The sequence below is a fragment of the Danio rerio genome, chromosome 6 (assembly GCF_052040795.2).
Source record: "Danio rerio strain M-AB ecotype USA chromosome 6, GRCz13ab, whole genome shotgun sequence".
NCBI lineage: Eukaryota > Metazoa > Chordata > Actinopteri > Cypriniformes > Danionidae > Danio > Danio rerio.
Window position 1 is genome coordinate 19,460,189 of NC_141026.1, and position 27,674 is coordinate 19,487,862.

General features: G+C 43.2%; 1 protein-coding gene and 2 long non-coding RNA genes across 5 annotated transcripts in view; 2 read left to right on the forward strand and 1 right to left on the reverse strand.

Moving 5' to 3' along the window:
* The window catches only part of LOC147843476 (uncharacterized), a 756,120-nt gene that overhangs the window by 15,607 nt on the left and 712,839 nt on the right, over window positions 1-27,674 (forward strand). The gene's annotated exons all lie outside the window — the stretch shown is intronic.
* On the reverse strand, window positions 2,065-6,386 carry LOC147843477 (uncharacterized). The gene is made up of 4 exons (XR_015493571.1): window positions 3,717-6,386; window positions 3,455-3,527; window positions 2,695-2,737; window positions 2,065-2,592 (listed from the first exon to the last, which is right to left on the reverse strand). It is a non-coding gene; the product is annotated as an uncharacterized LOC147843477 (long non-coding RNA).
* On the forward strand, window positions 14,208-26,262 carry gjc4a.2 (gap junction protein gamma 4a.2). Of its 3 annotated transcripts, none has more exons than XM_087254753.1 (3): window positions 14,208-14,339; window positions 22,749-23,940; window positions 25,048-26,262. In XM_087254753.1, exons 2-3 carry the CDS (start codon window positions 22,779-22,781, stop codon window positions 25,068-25,070), a joined length of 1,185 nt encoding a protein of 394 aa, XP_087110879.1. In that variant the 5' UTR covers window positions 14,208-14,339; window positions 22,749-22,778; the 3' UTR covers window positions 25,071-26,262.

The window sequence follows — 27,674 nt, forward strand, 5'->3', positions numbered from 1 at the left end:
CGAATTAATCCACCCCGCCCCCCTTCATGCCCTCTTAGGATCTCGCCCTCGCTACACAAGCCGCGTCAGATCCCTTCGATCCTCGACTCAGTATATTTCTGTCCCTGAAGACAGCTCTGCTGGTCGCGTTGATATCGATTAGAGGGTCGGGGACCCGGAGGCATTTTTCGGTCAGTGACTCGTGCCTGTAATTGGGCTGGCTTCTCTCACGTCCTGAGACCCCGCCCGCAATATGTGCCCAAGGTTCCTACCACTCCGTTTTAATACGAGGTAGTGAGCCTGCAAGCGCTGCCCTCGGAGGAGGCAGACCCAGCCCTTCTTTATTGTCCAGTTCGCGTTTTGCGTATTATCCGGACCGCACTCAGAGTTTAAATCATCTGAGCAGCTCTTCGTCTGTTATAGCGGTCGGCAGCAGGGAAGTGCCGTACCGAAATAAGTTCCCACTAGATTGTGGATGCCTTTCTTTCACTATCAGAGCCGAGATGAGCCGCGTCCCCCGAGAGCGCGTGCGCACTCCACTCGGAGCTTCGCATCCTCTCGAGCGCGCGCACGCGGCGCCCCTCTAACAGACATCTGTAGAGCTGCGGGCTGGGTGACACCCAACACATTTGCAAGGTTTTACAATCTGCGAGTGGAGCCGGTTTCCTCAAGGGTATTAGGTAACCCTTGGTGATTGAGGAAACAATTCGGTAGGGTGTTGAAACACGCTTGCTGCGCCATTTTCCCTAACACGGAGATACGTGCGCCTTTTTATCTGTCAGTAAAGTTCCCCGTCAGGTGAGCCCTGCAGATTCCTCCGAGGCCCCAGCACTGACTCAGCGGAGGAGTCACTTGCTGGCCCACTACGTTGTAGGTCTGCCCGCTGGTCAGCCCGCGTTTTGGGTAAAGGTGCCTGCTATGCGTGGTCCCCACTAGGCGATCCCATATGCTTATTCAGCCATGGTTAAGTCCCCCCCCCCTGGGCGGACCCGTGTCTTCCCTCCCCGCTAACCACTCTTTTGCTATGCGTACTCCCCCTTTTTAGGGCTAGTCCATATGTAAATTCTGCCATCTATCCCCCCTTGGGTAACGGATGGCCTCCGCAGCGTCCTCCCTATCGGGATTGCACGCTTCCCAACGCACTGTCGTATTTTCCTAGAATTATCTAGATGCTCACGACTTCCCAAAAAATATATATAAATCCGTAAAACTTCTGTTGAAGTAGGATAAATTAGGGCCAGGGACACGTTGGAGGACCGCGCCCCCCATGATGTGGGTGCGTCACGCTTGCTTGACTATCTCCTCATCGGGGGTGTTGGTAAGGTGCAGTCATTATGGCGCTTTCAATGGGCTCCCAATGCGTGGATTTTACAATCAAATCCACTTATAGTGCTGAAGTTCCCCCCGAAGGGGAACGTTCGAGGTTACTAAAGTAACCCTTCGTTCCCCGAGGAGGGGAACGGAAGCACTATACTCCGTCGCCATAATGACTGTCCCTTAGCTGTTGAAAGTCTCTTCAGCTTAAAAAGGATAGCGTCTGCTGGCGCCAGGTGAGCTTATATACTCAGTTGATTGCTTATGCCGCTCACCTGCGCAGGCTTGCGCTGCCAATTCATTCTTAATTGGCCTGTTCAATACTCTTTCAGACGAGTAGCTTCTGAACCGAACCTCCCAATGCGTGGATTTTACAATCAAATCCACTTATAGTGCTTCCGTTCCCCTCCTCGGGGAACGAAGGGTTACTTTAGTAACCTCGAACGTTTTCTAGAACTAAACTTTTACACTCCATTGCCGCAAGCCAAAACAACTCTATGGGTGTTAATTTCAACACTTTGAAAATGTCTCATGAGTGTCCACTCCCAACAGAGTTAAATCAACACTTTCAAAAGTGTTGGCACATTGACACTGAAGTTAGGGTTAATTTGAACTCTGGGCAGAGTTAAAAATGTAACTATATTTAACACCGCCTAGTGTAAAATAAATTTTATGTTGGTGTTCGGTGTAATGTTTTTACTACAATATATTGTTATTTTATTCAACTCTCTTGAGTGAAAATATGGCAAAAAGGTAAAATAGACTGTAAATTATATAAAAAACAACAACATTTTATTTAAAAACGTTCACAACTTCAACAATTCATTCAGTTTTTAAAATGCAACAATATGTCAAATATGCTTTATATTTTTTTACAAGTACAGACAGTATCAAGAAAATATGTTTGACCAGTGCTCGAAGGGCTGTTTTAGTCATTTGGTCCAAACTTGATGTTTCATCAGAGCAATTTAAAAGTTCAATTTAGCGTCACTCATAGGTTACTTCTGAACACATACTTTTCTTCTGAAATTACATTTTAAACAACTTGGCTTGCAAATCTTTCACTTCTGGTGTTTCCTTGATCATCAATATTAAAGACAGCAGTCTAAATGAAGGTATAAATGCTGTAAACTTGTGTGAAAACAAACTGGACCTAGGGAATCTCATCATGCACGTTCTGTGAATGATGTGCTTCCCAGCCACAGGATGACCTTTTTATCCATGACTATGTAGTAGCTGCTGATGGCTCGTCTGGTGGTTCCTGGTGCAGGGATATAGGGTGATGCTCATCTAAGAACTCTTCAAGAAAAATTATTGAAAACAAATTGCAATCAAATTCTTTGACATATTCAAAAGGACATTTAAAGTAAAAAAAAAAACATTAAATAAATCTAAACTCACCTCTTGAAAATCTACATGATGATCCACAACTTGACTCTCCCAGCTGGTTGAGGTGACAGGAAATGTAAAAGTAGAAGAAAAAAACATATATCACTGTTGTAATCTCCAAAAACAATTAGATTAACCACTATGACTAGAAAAGAAAGAACAGGCAGCTGTCTGCCCAGAATCCTCAATTTAACACAACATTTGGAGCAAAATTTAGAGGAGCTTAAAATCTTTTATATTATTTAGTGTAGCTGACTTCCTCAAAATATTGGCCACAGTGCTAAAATATCCACAAGCTAACAGTTTTCCGCATTTTGTGATTTCTGTTAAATTCCATAATGTGATCTTGATCTTTTCTTTAACAATTATTGACTTTGAACAATTACTTTTAATGACATTTTTAATAGTCTGAAGTGAAACTGTATATTGTCTGGGTTGGTGGTGTACATTATGGTACAAAAGCTTTGTAATAAACTGCATGAACATTTTCTGTCTGTTTATGGGCTTAATTCCCTCTATATTATTTCTTACACAATATAATATTTAAAACTACACAAATGTCAAAAAAGTCAAATACAAGTTTCAACATCAATTATTGACCAAGTGGAGATCAATGCTGCAATTTGTACACAATTAATAATAGTAAATAAACAAAAACAAAACATAAATAATGAAATACGGAAACTGTTAATTCACATATATTTTTTGCAACCAGTGCGCGCGTGTGTGTGTGTTTGTGTGTGTGCTTGTGCGTGTGTGTCTGTTTCTTTACCAGATTCAACTTGTTAGGCCCTTCCAGGTACAGTATTGATGCCACTTTTCCTGGAGACTAGCAGATGTTTCAGCTCCAAGTAGAATCCAAAATATTAGGATACGCAGAAGGGAAAAAGTGCAAAGCAAAGAACAGAACATTATTTAAGTAAAAGTTCACCCACGATACAAAACGTATCACCTTCATGTCATTTGTTATTCTCTAATGCTCGAATACCATTTCAGCTTATTGTGAAACAAATGCAGAACTTTATCAAACTTACCTTCATTATTATCACCACAAATGACCAAGAAGGTGTGCTTGGTCATTCCACCAACTCTGGAAATACACCATCTCAATCAGTCTCTACTCAGCCATCATCACAGTCAGGGTCTTGTATTGTATGGAGAACTGTGGCTGTTAAAAAAACAACAACACATTAGTATCTAACACATATGCATAACCTACAGATAAAAAAGGGATTTTTGATTCAGGTGTTGATTTTTGATAATAATTCTACAAATCAAAACTGTAAATAATGCAATAAATAATAAGTTTTATCATAATGACAAGCAATTTCAGTGTTTAGTTGCATTTGTAAGCAACTATCCAAAGGCAACAAATGATCCATTAAAATATTAATGTATAAAAAAGAATTAAATAAACATTACATGGTGACATGCATCCATAAAATGCAATATTATCTGGAGATATTGCAAAGGCAGATGCAGGGGGCTTCCCTTGCTAGTTTTGGTACTAAAATACAGAAAGTGTCAATTTTATTTTATAGGTGAACAAATCCTTTTAATTTTTTAAAAAGGCAAAAAGTGGTCATTTGAACACACCTACGTGTATTTAGTTATTAAAATAATGTTAAAACTGTCAATATGAAATTGTATTCAAGTACTAAGCAACCACAAATGATCCGTGTGGGTGCTCTCTCCTCTCCCGACTGCTCCTCCCGTTTTTCTTAAAAAGGGTGTCTCTCCGGCTAAATCACTAGAATAAACAGGTGTTATTTATTATTTCTGATTGGCCTGCTGATAGCCGCCGGGTTCTGAGCATGCTCTCCCCCCTCATTGGGTGTTCGATCATGCTTACCTCTCCACATACCCCCACCGCCCGCCTCAGGTCGGGGAGCCGTTCGGCCTGCAGTCCCCTGCACCTCCTGGGACACCACCCCAGACCCGATCGGACGCATCCGTCTGTAAAATAAAGGGGAGAGCAAAATCAGGAGCGTGCAATAGCGGCCCCCCACACAAAGTATAGATTTTACCTTTGAGAAGGCCTGATGGTACTGACATGACCATTGGACGGTATCTAGTCCCTCCTTTTAGTGAGATCGGTCAATGACAAGGGCCGAATAATTAGGGACAAAACGCCTTTAATATCCTGCCAGCCCCAAAAACTGTCTCACCTCCTTTTTGGTCTTAGGTCTCGGACAGGTTGCAATAGCTGCAGTCTTATTAATTTGGGGCTGCACCTGCCCGTGACCTAAGAGGAAGCCCAGATACCTTACCTCCACTTGCCCAATTGCACACTTCCGTGGGTGGCCCTGAGCCCGGCCCGTCTCAGCGCTGACAATACCGCTCTCAGATGTTGCATATGCCGCCGCTGCCAATCATTATTGTAAATGATGATGTCATCTAAATAAGCAGCGGCTGTGTGAAGGCCGAGTATTTTATCCATCAGGCGCTGAAACGTTGCCGGTGCCACGAACAGACCGAACGGAAGTGTCACAAATTGGTGTAATCCAAACGGCATAGTGAAGGCTGTTTTTTCGCAGGGTATTGGAGATAAGGGGGTCTGCCAATAGCCCTTGGTTAAATACAATGTCGAATCATACCGAGCAGCACCTAACTGGTCGAGCAACTCTTCAATACGCGGCATTGGATAAGCGTCAAATTTCAACACAGCATTCACCTTGCGATAATCCACACAGAACCGGACCGAACCGTCCGTCTTAGGTACCAAGACAATCGGGCTGGCCCAGTCGCTGTGAGATTCTTCTACTACTCCCGTTTTCAACATATTACTCAATTCTTCCTGAATCACTTTTTTCTTGTGATCAGGTAGGCGATACGGCCGGGTCCTAACGACCACGCCCTGTTCGGTCTCGATATGGTGCTGGATCAGGTTAGTACGACCGGGCAGGGGCGAAAACTCGTCAGAGTACTCACGTTGGAGGTGTCAGATGTTGAGGAGCTGGCTTGCTGAGAGATGATCGCCCCCCGAGACCAGAGCACTCGGCCGTTCCCGGCCGGAGCTCTTGGGCCCCAAGTCATCCTCGTTAGTAACAAGCGTAGCCAGCGCCACGTCCTCCGGCTCCCTCCACTGCTTAAGCAGATTAACGTGACAAATCTGACGCAAGTCAGCCCTGTCCGAATGAACCACCTAGTAATCGAGATCACTGACTCGCCGTATGACCACAAACGGCCCTTGCCACTTGGTGAGTAATTTAGAGCTGGAAGTGGGTAGCAGTACAAGGACTTTGTCTCCCTGTGAAAATTCACAGAGTTTAGTGCCCTTATCTTATCGCCGGCATTTCTCATCCTGGGCCTTAAGCAAATTCTCTGTAGAGAGCCGCCCCAGTGTGTGGAGTTTTGCTCTAAGGTCCAGGATATATTGAATTTCGTTTTTACTATTAGAGGCTCGTCCTCCCAAGCCTCTCTAACAACATTCAAAACCCCTCTGGGCTGTCGGGTGTAGAGAAGCTCGAAGGGGGAAAACCCCGTGGAGGCTTGGGGAACCTCCCACACAGCGAATAATAAGAGCTCCAACAACTTATCCCAATTTTTGCGTCCTTGTGAACGAATTTACATATCATTGATTAAAGTGTGCGATTAAATCTTTCCACCAGCCTGTCTGTTTGTGGGTGATAGACGCTGGTGCGAATAGATTTAACGCCCAATAATCCGTAAAGCTCGCGCATCGTGCGTGACATGAACGTGGTAGCAGACTATCATCTCAAAAGTATTTCAAGAATTAGATGCATTGTTTCCAGTGAAGACTTAGATAAACTTGTTTATGCTTTTAACAGCAGCACCGTGGATTACTGTAACAGCCTCCTCTCTGGTCTTCCCAAAAAGACAGTCAGACAGTTGCAGCTCATCCAAAACGCGCTGGCCAGGATTCTGACCAGAACCAGGAAATAAGAGCACATCACACCTGTCCTCGGGTCTTTAAACTGGCTCATAGTTACATTCAGAATACATTTTAAAGTATTATTACTTGCTGTGCCTTTACTGAATAAGCACTGTGCTGCGTCCGACAGATCGCACTATTATGTTTTTATTTTCTTTTTCATTATCTTAAAACCTAATTTAACACAATTTTTATCTGTTTTATGTATTTTTATACTTATTTTTATAATCCTTATTATTTGTTTTTATTTTCTTACTCTTGTCTCTTTTATTCCTGTTTATGAAAAGCACTTTGAATTGCCACTGTGTATGAAATGTGCTATATAAATAAACTTGCCTTGCCTATTTACTAACCCTTCCACTTCCAAACCATCCAAAAACTTCCTAGTTTCTTTTATCTGTTGTACACAAAAGAAGATATTTTGAAGAATGTTAGAAACTAGTAACCACTGACTTCCAAAGTAAGAAGAACAAATACCATGGAAGTCATTTGTTACCAGTTTCTAACATTCTTTAATTTTTTTTTTTTTCTAAACATTTTTTTGGGTGAACTATCCCTTTAGATGTTTGCTCAACTGAGCTGAAAACCTTGTCATGCTTTACTCAGTTCCCCTTCGGATGGGGAACTTCAATGCTATTAGTGGATTTATTCATTAATCCACGAAATGGTGAATTTTGTTTCAGAAAGCCAATCGTCTGAAAGAGTATACAACGGGCCAATGAAATGCCAATGAATTGGCAGCGTAAGCTTGCGCACGTGTGCCTTATTGCCAATTATCTCCGCATATAAGCACAGCTGAAGCAAGGAAACACCATCCTTTTCGCTTCAGAGACTTTACAGCCTTCTGAGAGAGTCGATGAGGGTTCCTGCTGCTATTATCAGCAATTTGAGCGAACGAGAGTTCTCCCGGTCCAGAGTGGGTACACGCGGCGGCAGACGGTCGAGCTGGGATTCTCCCTTGCCTGGTGTTCTTTGGGTCTGGTCCTCCAGAGCGGTGCATATAAGTTTATAAGCTTATTTATTGATGGGCACAATTACTGCATTGCATGCTTGGGGGTCCAATATGTTAATGCTGTGTTCACGGGCAGTTCATGTCATCACTGCGATGCCATGACTGTTGCGCAATTGAGATCGCGGCTAGCCCTTGTTAAGGGGCGAACCACCCCAGCTGTCCCCTGCACTGCAGCGGGCACTCGGGCAGATCTGAGGGTTTCAGTTGGAGATAATCCGCCGCCCACGGGCCCGCAGACCTCCCGCTGCTTCAAGCACTCCATCCAAGCTTTGGGCGGGGGAAGCGATCCGTCTAACCAGATGGTAGCCCTTACGCTCAATGACACCGGAGACCAGACGTCCACCGCGGCATCGGAGGGTGGGCTTTTATTGTCTGATGATGATGCAGACCCGCTCGCCCCCTCCGGGCAGGTGAGCGCTGTCAAGACGGATCCTGAAACGGACATGTTAGCCGTGCTTTCCCGGGTTGCTTAGGCCGTGGGGTTGGAGATGGTTTATCCTCCAGCTCCGCGGACGGACCGACTAGATGGGTGCTACGTAGAGGACCAGAGGGCGAAGCCTTCAAAGCCTCTCGTCCCCTTCTTCCCGGAGGTGCACAGTAGGCTCATTCAGTCTTGGAGGGCACCTTTCTCTGCCCGTGCTGTGTGTTCCTCCGCCCTCACCACTCCTGACGGTAGAGCGGCCAGGGGGTATGAAGCGATTCCGCCGGTTGAGCACGCCATTGGTCAATCAGCGTGGCACCTCTTCTTGGCGGGGTCCGCCTCATCTCCCGTTCAAAGCCTGTTGGTTATCTGCCTCATCCGGAGGCTGCGGGCCAGGCTGCTTCCACCTTGCATGCGATGGCCACCTACCAGCGCTACCAAGCGCAGGCGCTGGCCGAGCTGCACGGGGGTGTGTCCAACCCAGGCTTGTTACACTAGCTTCGCACCGCAACCGACTATGCACTTCAGACTACTAAGTCCGCTGCGTGTGCGTTGAGGAGGACGATGTCCACACTAGTGGTCCAGGAGCACCACCTCTGGCTAAACCTGTCTGAAATTCGCGAAGTCAACAAAGTTCACTTTCTTGACTCCCCCATATCCCAGACTGACACCGCCAGTGAATTCAACCAGGACTTAAAGGAGGTGAGAGAGCAGTCGGATGCGATGGACAATGTCATGTATCGGCGGGACTGTAAGCCTGTTACGCCCGCCGAACCATCCACATCTGCTGCTCCTCGCCGAAGGGCGCCCGCCCACTAGTGCCACCCCTGCCCAGGGCGCCGTTAAGTCCGGTAAATGAACCGCGAAGTGTCCCTGAGACAGGTCATCCGGAGAAGAGGAAATTTGCTCTTTCCCCGCTGGAGGGCGGGGCCCCAATTCCAATGATACTTTTCAGTACCACGAAAACATCAATGAAAGAGCACCTTTCCGCTTCCCGGATGTGACAGCACGAACCCTGCCAGTCCAGGACGCTCTGCTTCCCAGCTCGCAGGCTCTGTGTGCTTCGCCAGTGGCTCACGAGCGCTGGGGGGACGGTCTTCTTTCCCCCACCCCTCGAGCATTCTCTCCGGAGTTAGGGTGCGGAGTGAAAGCGTATCGAAACAAAGGTTGGCCCACTGAATAGTGGATGCCATTTCTCTCGCTTATCAGAGCCAAGGCGAGCCGTGTCCCCCGAGAGTGCATGCGCACTCCACTCGCAGCATCGCATCCTCTTGGGCGCGTGCACGCGGTGCCTCTTTAACAGACATCTGTAGAGCTGCGGGCTGGGCGACACCTAATACATTTGCAAAGTTTTACAATCTGCGAGTGGAGCCGGTTTCCTCAAGGGTATTAGGTAACCCTTGCTGAGGAAACAATTCGGTTAAGGTGTTGAAACACGCTTGCTGCGCCACTCTCCCTAACACGGAGATACGTGCGCCTTTTTATCTGTCAGTAAACTTCCCCGTCAGGTGAGCTTTGCAAATTCCTCTGAGGCCCCCAGCACTGACTCAGCGGAGGAGTCACTTGCTGGCCCACTACATTGTAGGTCTGCCCACTGGTCAGCCTGCGTTTTGTCTTCCTTCTCCGCTAACCATTTTATTATATGCATACTCCCCCTTTTCAGGGCTAGTCCAAATGTAGCAGATGGCCTCCACAGCATCCTCCCTATCGGGACTGCACGCTTTTCCAACGTACTGTCGTATTTTCCTAGAATTGAAAAGTTGCTTGCGACTTTCCAAAAAATATATCTAAATCCGTAAAACTTCTTTTGAAGTGGGATAAATAAGATGCAGGAGCGATCACGCTATGCTTGGCTTCCTCTCATCGGAGGCGAAGGTAAGGTGCAGTCATTATGGCGTTTTTCAGACATTTCCCCATTTTGTGGATTAATGAATAAATCCACTAATAGCATTGAAGTTCCCCATCCGAAGGGGAATGCTCTGGTTACTAAAGTAACCCTCGTTCCCCGATGAGGGGAACGGAAATGCTATTTAGCATCGCCATAATGACTGTTCCTTTGCTGTAAGTATCAGTCTCTTCAGCTTAAAAGGATGGTGTTTCCTTGCTTCAGCTGTGCTTATATGCGGAGATAAGTGGTAATAAGGCACACGTGCGCAAGCTTACGCTGCCAATTCATTGGCATTTCATTGGCCCGTTGTATACTCTTTCAGACGATTGGCTTTCTGAAACGAAATTCCCCATTTCGTGGAATAATGAATAAATCCACTAATAGCATTTCCCTTCCCCTCCTCGGGAAACGAGGGTTACTTTAGTAACCAGAGCGTTTGTTTTAAATCCATAAGACCTTAGTTATTTGAAAGAAATTACATAATTTTTAATGAAATTTTAGAGATTTCTGCCCCTTCAGAAAAATCTGCAGTATTCTCTCAAATCTGATGCTTCAAAACAAAATGAAAACAACAAAAAGATTGTAAATATAAATTTTAAATATATATTATATGAATGATAGGATTTGGAATGTTGTAAACACTGTTGATGATCAATGTTTATTTATAATGAAATCTAAATGAATTTTCCTGATCAGGTTAAGTATTTGATAAATTTCTTTTGTTCCTTTTTCACAATTCGCTTAATATAAAGTGATAAATGAAAAACTGAATGTATTGTCAAATCTAAATTCTAAATGTACTGAACTAAACTAACATAACTTTTTCAACAATATAAATTGATATAAAATGTAACATGACAATAAGAAATGGCTACAAAATGTAAAAGTACAAATCATCTTTTGGAAGCCGTTTGGACAGAACTGTGTGTAGGTATATTGTGTCCACTGTCATATTGCTATAAACATAACAAGTGTCTTTTGTTCAATTGCCCACCACAACATGATGTAGGAGTGTGTTATTCCCCACACACCGTATTGATTGACAGATGTGTATTAACATGTCTAAAGTAATGTGTATAATCATATCCACAAGAGCGCACTTGCAAAGTAAATGGGATTAAAAGATCTGTTTCTACTCTCCATGTTCAGCTGTACCCCAGGAATAAGTTTAACAAACTTAAAATGTTTTTAAAACAGTGCATGTTTGAAATAAAAAAAGCAAAATCGCTATTTATTTCATCACCACAGCCGCATAGTGTCAGTACAATTACAAAAGAAAATGCTTCAACCCCAGTTTGTGTACGTTAAATCAGGTTTCAAGAGTTCCCACTTAGATATGCTTGGCATTTAAAGCAGATTTGGCATGCTGTCCTGGGAGAGAACCCTGAGCTTGGAGATATTTGAGCCCAGGGCTCCCTCCTGGTCAATAAGTACATCAGGGGATCCGAGATCAGGTAGGTCTCGATAGCTCCCTCTTTAGAAAAAAAGGGGGAAAAGGAGGAGATGGGATGGACGGGGGAATTCTTCCAAAATGATGATGAGCCACAAATGTATCAACATGAAACACGGTATTTTGAAAATACTTTTACAAGGGAGCATGACATTTATTTGCAAACCTTCCATCAACAGGCCTGTTTGATCAATCCTTTCACCATTAAACTGACTTACTCTTTCAGTTTAGCAAAGATTTTGTACAAATTTCATACAGAAAGTCCTTACTTGAAGATGATCTGTTTATTCACTGTGAAAACCATGTAATACAGATAATGTGTTGGAATAAAGTACTATATCTCTTCATTGTGTGTCCATCCATTGTGTGGCCAGTGAAACTGTAGCAAACTTTTTTTTTTTTCAATAAATGTACATTTTTTGCATTTGAAATCTTCAATATTTAATGTAAAAACATGATTTCTGAAAACTACATGCCATTTGTCAGATATTTTCTTTGGGCCTTATCATACAGCCAGTGCAATAAGGCTCAAAGTGTGTTTGATGCGATTGGTTGCATTGTTTGCGCGTTGCTATTGGGTAATTAAGAAATAGTTTTGAAACAAATCTTTGTACTTAACAAATAAAATATATAGGCTAATGGATGTCTTGGATGTGGATGGAGTGCGTACAACACCATTTCCATATTCACAAAAGCTAAGAAGCAAGAGTAAGTGAAGAAGCTGAATGGAGGAGGCTCACTCTTTATTCTCACTGCAGATGGTCTGTTCAACTGTTTTCTCGCGAGTAAAGCATTCAGTTTTTCCATTCAATTTATCCACTTACAAAGTCACCATGTAAATAGCAAATGTGCAATGGCGTGACGCAACTGACTAATAAAGGGAATGGGAGATGAGACTTTGATTGGTTTAATGCACATTATGCTCAAAACACTCCCATATCTCATTAAGAGAACAAGCACAACCCTGTTAGACCATGCGCCGGTGCATACAGCGTATTTTTCCATACTTAAAATAGCAAAAGTGGATTTGGATGTTTTAGACTCTGGGCCTAGATCGTTAAAATAGAGCCCTTTGCCTGTTGCATAATTTCCATTCATACTCCAAGCATTGATCACCTTCTTAACCAGTTTTCTGTTCAGATCTCAAGCCCAGGAAAATAACTGAAAAAGCATCAATCAAATGTAATGTTGTCTTGATCTTGACCATATTTTAAATTACATTAATTTAAGGGCATTTTGCTTGAGGAAAACTCAAACTGACCACATGAATCCTTTGATCAATGGCAAATGTGTTTGCTTTTGCTGTTTGTTGTGCCATTTTGCTGTTTTGAAATACAGAATACATGGAAAAAAAGGTTTACATCTTCTGAATTCCTCAGCACTTATTCTTGTTGGGGTATGAAGGACAATTTGCATATAAGCAGTGCAAAAGCATCCGATGGAAGCCTCTCAGAAAAGACTGACAAACCTTATGTCTGCAACAAGCCTGGACAGGAAGCCTGAAGATCACAGCAGCACAAATCACAAGGTCTATTTTCTTTATTAAGGTCTTTTGCCTCTTTTTGTGTCACAACGGTGCCAGGAGAGGATAGTAAATGTCTAAGTTATCATATGAATTTGTTTATATGGCAAAACATGTCTTTTTCATCAAAGAAGGCTCACACGATTCCAAAGGCAGATACTGATAAGATCAGGGCCTGGTGTGTGGACTTTGGGAGGTTTATGATGTGGTCACATGTTGATTGGTCAGTTTGAATGTCTCAGTATTTGGGCTTTAGTCACATGGTCAAGAAAGATACAAAATAGGTGGTAAACTCTGCTCTATCTCTTTTCCTGGCCTGTCTTTTCTTTGTCTGCACACTCCTGCTCTGCCCCTCTCCTCCTCTGGAGTCTATCTTCTCTGCCTCTTTGAGGTCTACTTGCTCTTTTTGTCTCTCCCTCCCTTTGTCTCTCCTTCTACCTCTGGTAACTTTAATTTTAAATTTAAGCTGGGTACAATTATTATCATATGTTTTGATCAGTTCATATATTATCATTTTATACAGTTATTTGTAATTATTCAGTTGTAACCATAGCCAGTTATTGTCATTTATTCATTTTATAATAAACTTTTGTGAATTACTTTTGATATACAGAATTACTTTTGCATTTTTTTTTTGTTTATTGTAAGATAGCACAGTATTTTGGTAAGATTCATTAATTAATTTTCTTTTTGGCTTAGTCCCTTTATTAATCTGGGGTTGCCACATTGGAATGAACCGCCAACTTATCCAGCATATGTTTTTACACAGCAGATGCCCTTCCAGCTGCAAACCATCACTGCGATTGTTGAGATACAAATATTTGCAAATCTGAGAACTAAGAAGATATATCAAGGAAAACATCTTGTTATTCAGCTCTTAGCCATCATGTATATTACTAATCAAAATATGATTTGTTTAATTTATGAAAAGAAACTCATGGAAGATTATTTTTACTTAATATTTCTAAAGATTTTTGGCATAAAAGTAGAGTCTAACCTTGACCAAAAATAAACCTGTGCAATGTAAGGTTTTGTGCTTGGTCACAAGTAAGCTTTAATAATTTTTAAACGCTATTGTAGATAAATTTCCATTAAGAAGTGACCAACAAGTTATTTTTCCTTAAAAAACTAACAGAAACTAATTAATTGCTATATTGGTTAATCATCTAAAATGTATAAGGCTAAATATATGGATATTTGGGATGAAAAGATATTCTAATCAACGCTTACAACTGAGACTGCGGGACAGATGAGCTCAAATTTCAGGTTTAAAGGCCTCGATAGGTGTGTGTGTAAAAGAGGTGAAGCTCTGGGTGTTCACGTGTTGTGGAATCTGAACAGTCTATGGGTTAACGTGAAAGAGGGTGGAAGTTAATTGAGAGACAAGTGACTTATATGCTTGTGTCGGGGTTCAAACACAATCATTGTTCAACAGCTCAAGACAGGAGCTACTCACTTGTAAGACGAAGGTATGTACATGTTTGTGTTTCTGCTTAGTTTGTGTTTAAAGTTTGCTGGGACTGCACATTTACCGGGTCAAGTGACTTACAAATTCTGTCGATGTGACAAGTAAAACTTTAAAGATGGTTAAACTAACTGTTTGACATTGTGGTCATTTTGCATTGCATTTAAAACACAAGTTTAATCATGTTATGAATTATAAAGTGTAGACTTTATTTTTATTTTTAGCATATTATTAGGAGGAGGCAATTTTTACACTTTTTTTTTTGTAAGGCACATGCATTGACTTATTTTGTTGATTTATTTTTATTGCCAGTAAACTAAATAGACACGTCAATACAAATCATACATTAGCCAAGATGCAAGTTTCTATATTTGGGGTGTTCAGATTTCACTCTTTCTCAGATTATTTTCATTTCATCTTGTGAGATCAATTTTTTTTAAAATCATTTAATCTTTATTATGTAGGCTTGCCAATTCTAAGAAATTTTTTGTGGCCTACTCGCTTTCAACGTGCCACATGCCATACAGAGAACTCTTTATGGTAAATCTGCTGTTCATATTGCGAATTACTGTATTGTGCTAACACATCCCTTTACCAGTCTGTGGCTTTTTCAACAGAGGAGTCAAATAGTGTCTGAGCACACCTACAGTTTTACATTTCACAACAGCTTCTTTAAGATTTCTCTTGACCACAGACCTCAGTCTTGGTTCCTTGTGTCAGGCAATGACCTGCCGTCGTGAAGATCCCGCCCACATGTGAGGTTGCTGATGTTGAAAGGCAAACAGTTGAAGCTGCTCAGTACATTTCCATAACACCATGCGGCGTTAATTGATTGTCTTTTTTTTATTTTAGTTATTTTCATGTCCATATAACTGTCATAATAATACCAACAACTAGATAATAATAATAATAATAATATAATGTTGAAGTATAAATTCGTCTGTGACAGTATAAATTATCATAATGTAAAAACTTTGGCTTATTTCCAGCACAGAATTATTAACCTGTATGTTACATAAATAACCCCTTAACTGCCACCTCCAACTTTTAAACATGATGGTATGCAGATTTAAGCTTGGTCTCATTTTAAAGATGACAATTGTCAGATTGTAGCTGAAGTTTAAAATGTTAAATGCCTTTAAGTGTGTGAAAATAAAATGTGTATATTTTATTATGTTACATAAAATATGTATTTATAAAAAATGTTTCAGCCCACAATTGAGAGAGCTAAATATCTGAAAAAGGAAATTCCTATTTTGAAGCTGATATCTCAAAAAAAGAAAAAAAAAAGAAAAAGTAAAGATCTGAGTAAAGATCTATTTCTCTGTGTGTGTGTTGAGGAATATGAACCATATTTTTCACACTTTTGAAAATATTTGCAAAGTAGACTACACATTCTAAAGCAATATAAGCAGTTTGGTAGTATTTAATTTTAAATTTTAAAATAATCTCAAACAGTTTTACATCTGGGTTGCTGTAGTAATGCATTACAACAGTATTCTTGCCACAAAATAATAAAAATTCATCAATAACAATAATCAAAAATCACCATATATGAAAAAAAAAAAAACGTCACGTTTGTCATGATTGTTTTTTTTAAACTGCAATATTATGGTTTACTGGTCTTATGACCTTCCTAAATTTTATCTGTTGGCATTTCAGATTACATGTTTATAAAGTGAATACAAATATTTTATTTATTTTATTTTTTGTTTTGTTTTATAGGATCAGTGTAGATTCCTATGATTTTATGTCGAGCTAAAGAGTTTTTCTAAGACCTTTGCACATATTTTAAAGGAGATGCGTGTTTTCATAATTTCAGGCATTTTTATGACACTGAATCTTAGGTTGAGGGTGATTTTAATTTAAGGGGGTTCACAGCATGCTTTGTTGTTATAGCTCTTTAGAGGGCATGTGTGCGCGTACATGTTTGTTTACTGTGCATAGAATTGTCTTTCATTACCACATAAAAGCGAATCAATCAGTCATGTGACATGTCTAATAACAATATAAACTTTCAATAAATACAACACATCACATAAAGTGAATTATCAAAATTATCAAAAAGTATAAGCTAAGAGTAGGTGTACTGAACTGTCACAATAGGCATTTTTGGGGAAACTGTGCAAGAGAAAAAAGGGCACCAATGTGATAAATATTTATATAATTAAATAAAGTTAATACTGATTTGAACATCCTTACACATGGGGCTATTTTAAAATAAAATCACTAACAACAGAATACATATTGATGTGTCTATCAAAAAATTCAACAAAGATTTACAGTACACTTCAACTCTAATTCCTCTTTATTTCTATAGTGCTTAACAGAGCGCTTAAGCGCTTAACAGAGTTTCCTGTGTCGGTCCAGTTTTCATAGTTCAGGTTCAGTTTAGTTTAGTGTGGCTCATTTTCATTGCTGAGTTCAAACACTGAAGTGTAAATCTATTGATGTGCAGCTCCACAAGTTCAAAGCCAGTGGCGAGGAACAAAACTTCAACAATTGACTAAAATGCAGGAAAAAACTGAAGGAAGAAACGTTCAAGGTTACAGAAGTAACCCTTCGTTCTGCGAGGAGGGGAACCGAAGTGCTATTAAGTGGATTTGATATTGAAATCCACGTATGGGAAGGATTCGGTTCAGAAGCCGCTTGTCTGAAAGAGTATTGAACGGGCCAATGAATGCAATGAATTGGCAGCGTAAGCTTGCACAGGTGTGCTTCATTGCCAATTACCCCAGCATATAGGCACACCTGGAGCAGGCAAACGCTATCCTTTTAAGCTGAAGAGACTTTCAAACAGCTAAGGGACAGTCATTATGGCGATGGAGTATAGCACTTCCGTTCCCCTCCTCGGGGAACGAAGGGTTACTTCTGTAACCTCGAACGTTCCCCTTCGGTTGGGGAACTTCAGTGCTATTAAGTGGATTTGATATTGAAATCCACGTATGGGAAGACTATGGAAAGCGCCAAAATGACTGCACCTTACCGATGAGGGGATAGTCAAGCAAGCGTGACGCACCCACATCATGGGAGGCGTGGTCCTCCAACGTGTCCCTGGCCCTAATTTATCCTACTTCAACAGAAGTCTTACGGATTTAAATATATTTTTTGGGAAGTCGTGAGCATCTAGATAATTCTAGGAAAATACGACAGTACGTTGGGAAGCGTGCAATCCCGATAGGGAGGACGCTGCGGAGGCCATCCGTTACCCAAGGGGGGAATAGATGGCAGAATTTACATATGGACTAGCCCTAAAAAGGGGGAGTACGCATAGCAAAAAGTGGTTAGCGGAGAGGGAAGACTCCTAGTAGTAGATCTCCTAGTAGGGATCACGCATAGCAGGCACCTATACCCAAAACGCGGGCTGACCAGCGGGCAAACCTACAACTTAGTGGGCCAGCAAGTGACTCCTTTGCTGAGTCAGTGCTGGGGGCCACGGAGGAATCTGCAGGGCTCACCTGACGGGGAACTTTACTGACAGATAAAAAGGCGCACGTAACTCCGTGTTAGGGAGAATGGCGCAGCAAGCGTGTTTCAACACCCTAACAAATTGTTTCCTCAATCACCAAAGAGTTACCTAATACCCTTGAGGAAACCGGCTTCACTCGCAGGATGTAAAACCTTGCAAATGTGTTGGGTGTCATCCAGCCCGCAGCTCTACAGATGTCTGTTAGAGAGGCGCCGCTTGCACGCGCTCGAGAGGATGTGAAGCTCGTAGTGGAGTGCGCATGCACTCTCGGGGGATGCGGTTCACCTCGGCTCTGATAAGCGAGAGAATGGCATCCACAAACCAGTGGGAAAACTTAATTCGGTACGGCACTTCCCTGCTGCCGACCGCCATAACAGACGAAGAGCTGCTCAGATGATCTAAACTCTGAGTGGGGTCCGGATAATACGCATGACGCGAACTGGACAATAAGAAAGGGCTGGGTCTGCCTCCTCCGAGGGCAGCGCTTGCAGGCTCAGTACCTGGTATTAAAACAGAGTGGTAGGAACCTTGGGCACATATCGTGGGCGGGGTCTCAGGACGTGAGAGAAAGCCAGCCCAATTACAGGCACAAGTCACTGACCGAAAAAATGCCTCCGGGTCCCCGACCCTCTAATCGATATCAACGCGACCAGCAGAGCTGTCTTCAGGGACAGAAAGATACTGAGTCGAGGATTGAAAGGATTTACGGCTCGTGTAACGAGGGCGAGATCCTAAGAGGGCAGGAGAGGGGGCGAGGTGGATTAATTCGCCTAGCGCCCCTGAGGAACCGGATGATGAGGTTATGCGTTCCCACGGTGCTGCCAGCCACCGCGTCATGAGAGCGCGCTCGGGGAGGGGGCTCTAGCCCGAGTGACGGTATTAGCCACCGCAATTGGGGGTTACCTAAGTCTTCCTCGCGTCTAAGGACCTCCAAAGATCGGCGAGGGTGCCAGATGGTGCCCTGTCCCTGAGAGAGTAGGTGCTCTCTCGAAGGGAACTGCCAGGGGAGGGCCATCACGAGGAGGGAGAGCTCTGACATCCAGGTCCGGTTGAGCCAGAGGGGCGCAACCAGCAACCTGTTCCTTGTCCTCCCTGACCTTGCACAGTAACTGCGCGAGCAGGCTCACTGGGGGAAACGCGTATTTGCGCATGCTCCGAGGCCAGCTGTAAGCCAGTGCATCCGTGCCGAGAGCACTCGGTCAGGGAAAGAACAACTGGCAATGAACGATCTCGGGGGAAGCAACAGATTGATCTGGGCTTCCCCGAATCGTGCCCATATCAGCTGAACAGACTCGGGGTGGAGTCTCCATTCTCCAGGACGTAAGGCTGCCGTGAGAGCGCATCGGCTGCACGGTTGAGCTTGTCTGAATATGAATGACGTGCAGCGATTTCAGCTGCGGATGACTCCAGAGGAGCAGACGGTGGGCGAGCTGAGACATGCGGCAAGAGCGCATACCTCCCATACGGTGAATATACGCCGCCGCCGTACTGTCCGTCCTGACCAGCACGTGTTGCTGCTCCAGCACCGGAAAAAAACGGTGGAGAGTGAGGAACACTGCCAACAGCTCCAGATGATACGCCAATGCAACTGGGTACCTTTCCACAGGTCCGCAGCCGCTTGCCCGCAACGCACAGCCCCCCAGCCCGTGTTGGAAGCGTCTGTTGAAACGACAACAAGACTGGACGCCTGTCCGAGAGACACTCAGGCCTGTAGGAACGAGGGGTCGATCCAAGGGCTGAGGGCGCGGCGACACAGCGCAGTAACAGAGACTCGGTGTGCGCGCACGTGCCATGCGCGTCTGGGGACTCGATCGTGAAGCCAGTGCTGAAGTGGTCTCATTTAGAGTAATTCGAGCGGCATGAAGCGGCTGCGAATGCCATATGCCCCAGGGGCCTCTGAAATGGTCGAGCTCTCTCAGACAGTACAGCATCAGCTGAGCGCGCTCTCCATGGTGACCGAGTCCAGCTCCAGCTCGAGAGAAGAGATCCTCTGCACGGGTGCGAGTTTGTTCTTTTCTCGGTTGACCTGAAACCCCAACAGGTGGAAGTGCCGGAGCACTTTGTCTCTGTGCATAATCAATTGCTCCGAGAGAGGGCAAAAATCAGCCAGTCGTCAAGAAAATTGAGTATGCGGATGCCTGCGAGCCGAAGGGGCGCTAAGGCACCCTCCGCGGGCTTGCTGAGGACCCGTGGAGACAGAGAGAGCCCGAAGGGGAGGGCTTTGTATTGCCAAGCTCGACCTTCAAACGCAAACCGCAGAAACTGACGGAGGCGAGGAAGAGTGGAGACATGGAAATACGCGTCCATCAGGTCTAATGCTGCAGACCAACCCAGAGAACGAACGCACCGGAGGATGCGCTTTTGGGTGAGCATTCTGAACGGCAGCTTGTGCAGACGGCGGTTCAAAACGTGCAGATCTAGGATTGGCACTGACCCACTGCTCTTTTTCGGCATGATGAAGTGTGGGCTGTAAAACCCGCTCTTAATCTTGGCTGGAGGGAGCGGCTCGATTGCATCCTTCGCCAGTCACACCCGTGACTTGGGGGGCCGTTTCGCGAACTGAATCGCATAGCTGAGTCTGATTGTGCATATGAGCCACCGCGAAGAGCTGCCTGCGCTAACCAGGCAGGCAGAGCTCTCGCTAATAGACTCATCGCTACAATCGCTGACGTACCAGCAGTGGGGCAGCGCGGAGTGGGTTTGCTGTTTTGGGAAGCGCGCGGGTCCCACGGAAAAGCTGGAAGTGAGATATTTGCTCTCACTCCGCACCCGAGCTCCGGAGGGGAGGCTCGAGGGGTGGGAGAAAGGAGACCGTCCTCCCAGCTCTCGTGAGCCACTGGCAAAACGCACCGAATCTGCAAGCTAGACAGCATAGCGTCCCAGACTGGCAGAGTTCGGGCTGTCACATCAGTGCTCTTTCATGATGTTTTCCTGGCAGTAAAAAGTGCCGTTGGAAATGGGGCCCCGCCCTCCAGCGGGGAAAGAGCAAGTTGCCTCCTCTCCAGATGGCCTGTCCCAGGCACATTTTGCGGTCCGTTGCCGAACTTAGCGGCGTTCTGGGCAGGGGGGCTGCCTGCTTCCGAGGTGCTCGACGAGCTCGCTTCGCCAGAGGCGTGTGCGGGGGCGGTGCAGCTCTTGTAGGCGGGCGCCTTCGGCGAGGAGCAGGTATGAATGACACGGCGGGCGGAGCGGGCTACGGACCGCCGATAAAACATCACCCATCAACTGCTCTCTCACCGCCTCGAATTCCTGGGTAAATTCACAGACATGTCGCTGAACATGGCTTGGGATATGGGGAAGCCAAGAAAGCGGACTTTGTCGACTTCGCGCATATCAGCCAGGGGTGGCGCTCCTGGATCACTAATGTGGACATCGTCCTTCCCAACGCAGCGGACTCAGTAGTCCGAAGAGCTAAGTTGGTGGTGGTGGTGCGAAGCTCCTAAGCCTGGGTTAGACCCACCGGCTCGGCCAGCTCGGCCAGCGCCTGCACTTGGTTGCGCTGGTAGGTGGCTATCGCATGCAAGGCGGAACACGCAGCATGAGCAGAAAAAAGTGCACTTCAAGACCACGTGAGCCTACTGTGCACCTCCGGGAAGAAGGGGACACCCCTCTAGTTGGTCCGGCCGCGGAGCTGGGGAATAAACCATCTCCAACCCACGGCCGAAGCAGCCCGGGAAAGCACGGCTAACATGTCCGTTTCAGGATCCATTTGACAGCGCTCACCTGCCCGGAGGGGGCGAGCGGGTCTGGATCATCATCAGTCAATGAAAGACCACCCTCCGAAGCTGCGGTGGACGTCTGGTCTCCGTTGTCATCGATCGTAAGGGCTACCATCCGCTAGACGGATCGCTTCCCCCGCCCGAAGCTTGGATGGAGCGCTTAGAGGAGTGGGAGGTCCGCGGGCCCATGGGATTATCTCTCGCTGAAACCCTCAGATCGGCCCGAGTGCCCGCTGCAGAGCAGGGGACAACTGGGGTGGTTTGCCCTTTTGCAAAGGCTAGCCGCGATCTTTACTGCGCAACAGTCATGGCATCGCAATGACAACATGAACTGCCCGCGAGCAGCGCATTAACATGCTGGACCCCCCAGGCATGCAACACATTGCCCGTGCCCATCATCCGAGGACAGGAAACCACCGCATCCAGAAACGCACAGTCGGAGTGCCGTCCTGAAAAGGATGTGCTGCACGACTGTGTTGCTCTTTCTGTGAAGTTTGCAACTTTATACGCACCGCTCTGGAGGACCGGACCCAAAGAACGCCAGGCAAGGGAGAAAACCCAGCTCGACCATCTGCCGCTGCGTGTACACACTCTGAAGCGAAAAGGAATGTCGTTTGCTCGCTCCAGGTGTGCTTATATGCTGGGATAATTGGCAATGAAGCACACCTGTGCAAGCTTACGCTGTCAATTCATTGCTATCATTGGCCCGTTCAATACTCTTTCAGACAAGCGGCTTCTGAACCGAATCCTTCCCATATGTGGATTTCAATATCAAATCCACTTAATAGCACTGAAGTTCCCCAACCGAAGGGGAACCAAGCTCAACTGTGCACAACCATTTCTCCTCTGGCCAAACTTCTTGTGCAGAGCTGCAGTCTAGGCACTGAAGACTGAAGAACGCTGATCGTCCATTGTAAAGAAGCTGCAGGTGTGAATAAGGCACCAGTGGGTGTTTAGGCTGGCCCACGAAAGCAATGCACAGGTTTAGGGTTATGGAGACCTCGAGAAGTCCTTCACAGGACTTGGTTTGTTCAGGAGAGTAAAATTATTCAAGAAGCCTCTGTGTTGCTGGTCATTCAACTTTTTCATTTATTTTGCTTTGTTTGGATCTATTTAAATAACTTGCTGTTTATTGCATGGTCACATAAAATAAGTATTACTCTAGCAATCAAAGCAATGCCTGCACTGTATGCTCCTACAATCTCTTTTTTCTTTTCTTTTACAGATCTGACAGGTCTCTTGTGTTGGTGGAAACATGAGTTGGGACTTCTTGACACATTTGCTTGATGAAATCTCCAACCATTCTACTTTTGTGGGAAAGATCTGGCTCACTCTCCTCATTGTCTTCCGAATCGTCCTGACAGGGGTGGGCGGTGAGACCATCTATGATGATGAACAGAGCGAGTTTGTGTGCAATACACTACAGCCTGGTTGTAAGAACGTGTGCTATGATGCTTTTGCCCCTTTATCGCATGTTAGATTTTGGGTTTTTCAAATCATTATGATAAGCACCCCGTCTGTTATGTACCTCGGCTTTGCCATGCACAAAATTGCTCGAATGGCCGATAATGAATACCAACCACGCAAACACAAAATGCTGTCTACGGTACATCAGAGAATGAATCGTGACTACGACATGGTGGACGAGATGACTGAAGAAGTTCCCATGATCCCAGAAGAGATTGAGCCATCAGAGAAGGACAACAAATCAGCAGCTTCAACCAAGACTACCGCTGCTTCTGATGCTGCCGTGAAACATGATGGCCGACGCCGCATCAAGAGAGATGGTCTCATGAAGGTGTACGTGTTACAGTTGATCTCTCGTGTTGCCTTTGAGATAGCCTTCCTCTTTGGCCAATGTATTCTTTATGGTTTTGAGGTCTCTCCATCCTACATTTGCACCCGAAGCCCTTGCCCACACACAGTGGATTGCTTTGTCTCACGTCCCACTGAAAAAACCATCTTTCTGCTCATCATGTATGTTGTCAGTGTACTCTGTCTGGCACTGACTGTATTGGAAATCCTGCATCTGGGAATTGGTGGCTTGAGGGACTCATTTCGTAGTCGAGCAAATCGGAGACTCCCTGTTCATAGGCCATCCACGTCCACCATCTGTCACCGCCTTTCCAGTGCTCCACCTGGATATCAGGCTGTCCAGAAAAAGTACTCCTCAGGCAAGCTAAAGGCTGAGTTCCTGTCAGACTCAGGACGGGAGTCACTGGCTGATGACAACACTACTCGTGATCTAGACCGTCTGCGGAGGCATCTGAAAATTGCACAGCAACACCTGGACCAGGCCTACCACACTGAGGAAGTAGGGGCTTCACACAACAGCGGGCCTGACTCTAAAAGCATCGCTGCTGAGCAAAACCGACTCAACCAGGCGCAGGGAGGCTTTGGCAGCACTGAGGAGAAAGGTTAGTTTGAGATGCACTTCATTCCCTCACTTAAACCCAGTCGAGTAATCAGGGTTAGATATTTACTAGGAATGTGACGAGATCTCGAGCTACTAGATATCGCAAGACTAAATCAAGATTTCTTGTTGTGGTGAAAAGTTGTCTCGTGAGTTGTGATGTTATGATGGAGCGTGAGGGTGAATTTAGCACTGAAGATTGAAGGCAGGATTGGATTAGAACCGCACAACATCAACTGACAGGCTGAACTCGCCATTCGTCACTCGTTTGTGGTCGGTGAAAGTGACGTAACAGATTTATTACATATATATTTTTTTCTTTTTTCTTTTTTTTTTCTTTACGGGAGTTCAAGGGTTGCCGCGTCGAAAAGCTGAGGCTGCTACAACTGCAGCCACAGGCATTAACCATGGCTCATAACATACGATGGAATAGTACTTTAGATATGCTTAAAGCCATAATCATCATAAACACTAATCAAATAAAGACACATGGAGTATTCTTTTTTCAGTCGCATTATTGAAGCGCAGTATGCACATTATGTTGTGATCAAGTGCTTTTACTCAAAATAAATATGTAGCCTATTATGGTTTACTATTGATTGGTAAAGCTAAAAACTAAAATGCAGTCCAAAATCTGCCTGTGTGCACTGCTTAGTGCATGTAGTTGCTTTTGTTTGGTCTCTAGCTAAAACCATTATGTGTGTGTTCTATTACTAAATTCCTGTGTATTGAATTGTATGGCCTTGTTACTGTTTTAAATCTAGCTGTATTTGGAATTAGTAATTACTAAAATTATTAATTAAAATTATTAGTTAGTAAAAAAGTATATACGAAGAATTGTCACTGGTAGGATTAAGTTTGTGGCACTAATCTGACTTTACAATAAATATTTAAATGTAAACTTTTTTTATTATTTGTTTAATGCAATGAATTTCTAACATTTTTTAAGAGGAAAAGATCATTACAAACCATGTGCAAAAGATGTACATGATAAATTCCAGTCACTTTTCATGTATATTGCCATGTTATTGTTATAATGTGTTTTTTCCGCACTTATTCTTGTAATATTAGTTAAAAATGAATTAATGAATGATGTTTTCTGTTTCTTCAGTTTTTAAAGAGGCTCATGCTTGAAGCAAGTTTTCCATCTGGCTCTCCGTCAAACAAACCAATTCCCATCGAAGACGCTAATGTTGGAGGGCACAAGATTTCAACTTCACTATATATTTTTTTACTATTTTTTTGTCTCTTCATTAAATGGAACAACTCAAGTCTGAGAAACAAACGATGAAGAGAAGTTACTGACAAGATCTTCTACATGTTCTTCTAACTGCATATCTTGAATATATTTTTACCAACCATAGATACTGTTTTAAATGACAAGAGAAATACAAGATGTTACAACCAGCACTACTGTACGATTCTCTTCAAAGAGTTATATTCGCCATTGTGTTTTGTAAAAACAGCACAAGTACAAAGACTCATTCCATTGATGTTTGTCTTATTCCTAGATATTGTTTGTCTTAGCTAATTGTTGGAAAGTGAAACTTTCTGCCAAAATTGACAAGTGTTTCTTATCCGATCATTGCCAAAAAAATATATATATATATCTGTCCTAGTGTGAAAAAGATGTCACTTTATAAATGTAGTCTAATTTAACAGTTTGGTCTGTTATTTTTGAAACGTGTGTCCTGTGTAAATATTGTTTGAAAAGAGAAGATATTTTTTTGTTTTTTCCAACAGATGAAATTTTTTATGAGGCTGGTATTGATTATGCAAACTGAGAAAACTGTATTTATAAAATATAAATAAAACATTTGCAATACTTGTTTATTTGACCAGGTTTTAAATATTCAGAGGACATGGAATGCTTGAATTGTTTTATTATAAACTATTTTAAAAAGGTAAACATGAAATCTATGAAAATAAATTGGACACACACACACGCACACACACACACATACACACACACACACACACACACGCACACACACACACACACACACACACACACACACACACACACTTTTGTATTGTATACATCATTAGTGGGTAAACTAAAACTTTGTTTGACAGGTTTGTTAGAAATGATGTGCCCTCAGTTTTGTTTGAGAAACTATTATCCTTCATTTGTAAACGACTACTGTATCTCCTAAATGAATAAATTGAAATTTAGTGTTTATTTGCCATTAAAATAAAATGTTGTTTTCTTTAAGCATTTTTTATGTATTCATTTATTTGTTTATTTTGCTATAATTTAAGTATTAGTTTCACAAGGTCTGTGAGTATGTTTTCTCAACAATAAAAATGTAACTGTTTTCATAAAGATCATCTGTAGAACTGACTAATAATTGAACTGTATTATGCATTTAAGGCCAGTAGATGGAGGTGCAATTTTTGTATAAAAAAAAAAAAAACAACTCTGCACATTCTCGATTATTTGAGGTCTTTTTTGGTTGTAAGGTACTTGCAAATCCCGTACAGTAAAAATGCTCTTTTAGTCAAAAGTTGGGTCCAATATTGAATTATTTTCATAATATTTGTATTATTATATACCCAGCTGTTGATTTTGTCCACATTGGATCCAAATTAGATTTTTTTTCTATCAGCATTTCCATCAGTAAACATAATAGACCTATGCAAACGATATTTTTGACGAAAATAATTTTTAAAGTTTACATGAAGATGGTAATGGTGACATTTTAAAAAACATGAACTTTCAAACGTTTTTCTCGTCTTGCTGGTTCCATTTTTTATTCTGATATGTAAAGAAAAGCTTTAGCTTTGTAAATAACCTTATTTGCTTACAAAGGGTACATATTGTTCCTTGAAAATTGGCTACGTTAGATAAAAGGTACATTTTAGTTTTGTCTTAAAAGATTGAAATTCATAAACATGTTTGAATGTAACATTTGCCATTTAGTTTCACTTTATGTCTACACATAGCAATGTGGCAATAAAGCTTGAGTTGACTTGAATAATGGCCTAGAGCAAGGGGGCCCAGACTTAGTCCTGGAGGGCTGGCGTCCCGCAGATTTCAGCTCCAACTTGCCTCAACACACCTGCACAGATGTTTCTTGGAAGCCTTGGTTAGCTAGGCCAGGTGTGTCTGATGGGGGGGACACCAGCGCTCCAGGACTTTGTTTGGGCACCCCTGGCCTACACTAAAAACATGTTGTGTTTAGATAGTTTTGTCTTTGGTGTAGTTGCTATTTTTCTCATTTAGCAACGTGAGGACAATTATAAGAGTTGATTAAATATCCATATAATGTTGACAAACCTTTTTTCTGAGCATTCATTTATTTAATGTTGTAATTCTCTGATTAACATTTAATTATATGATACAAAGTATTATTTAAAGAGCTTACAAGACTAGGGTGTTTTTCCCAGTTGGTCTTATTTGCATAAAGAAAAAGATTTAGAGAAAAAAATTCTCAAAAAACATGAACTTTCAAACGTTTTCACTTCTTGCTGATTTCATTTTTTTATTCTGATATTTAAAGAAAAGTTTAAGCTTTGTAAATAACCTTCTTTACATATGGGGTACATATTGTTGCTTGAAAGGCTACTTTAGATAAAAGGTACATTTTAGTAACTCTTAAAAGAGTGAACCCTAGTATTTTTATTATTAGTATTTTGTACCTTAGTTTTTTGAAGTTTTTTTTTAAGTTTTTGAAATTCATAAACATATTTGAATGTAACATTTGCCACTTAATTCCACTTTATTTCCGCACATGG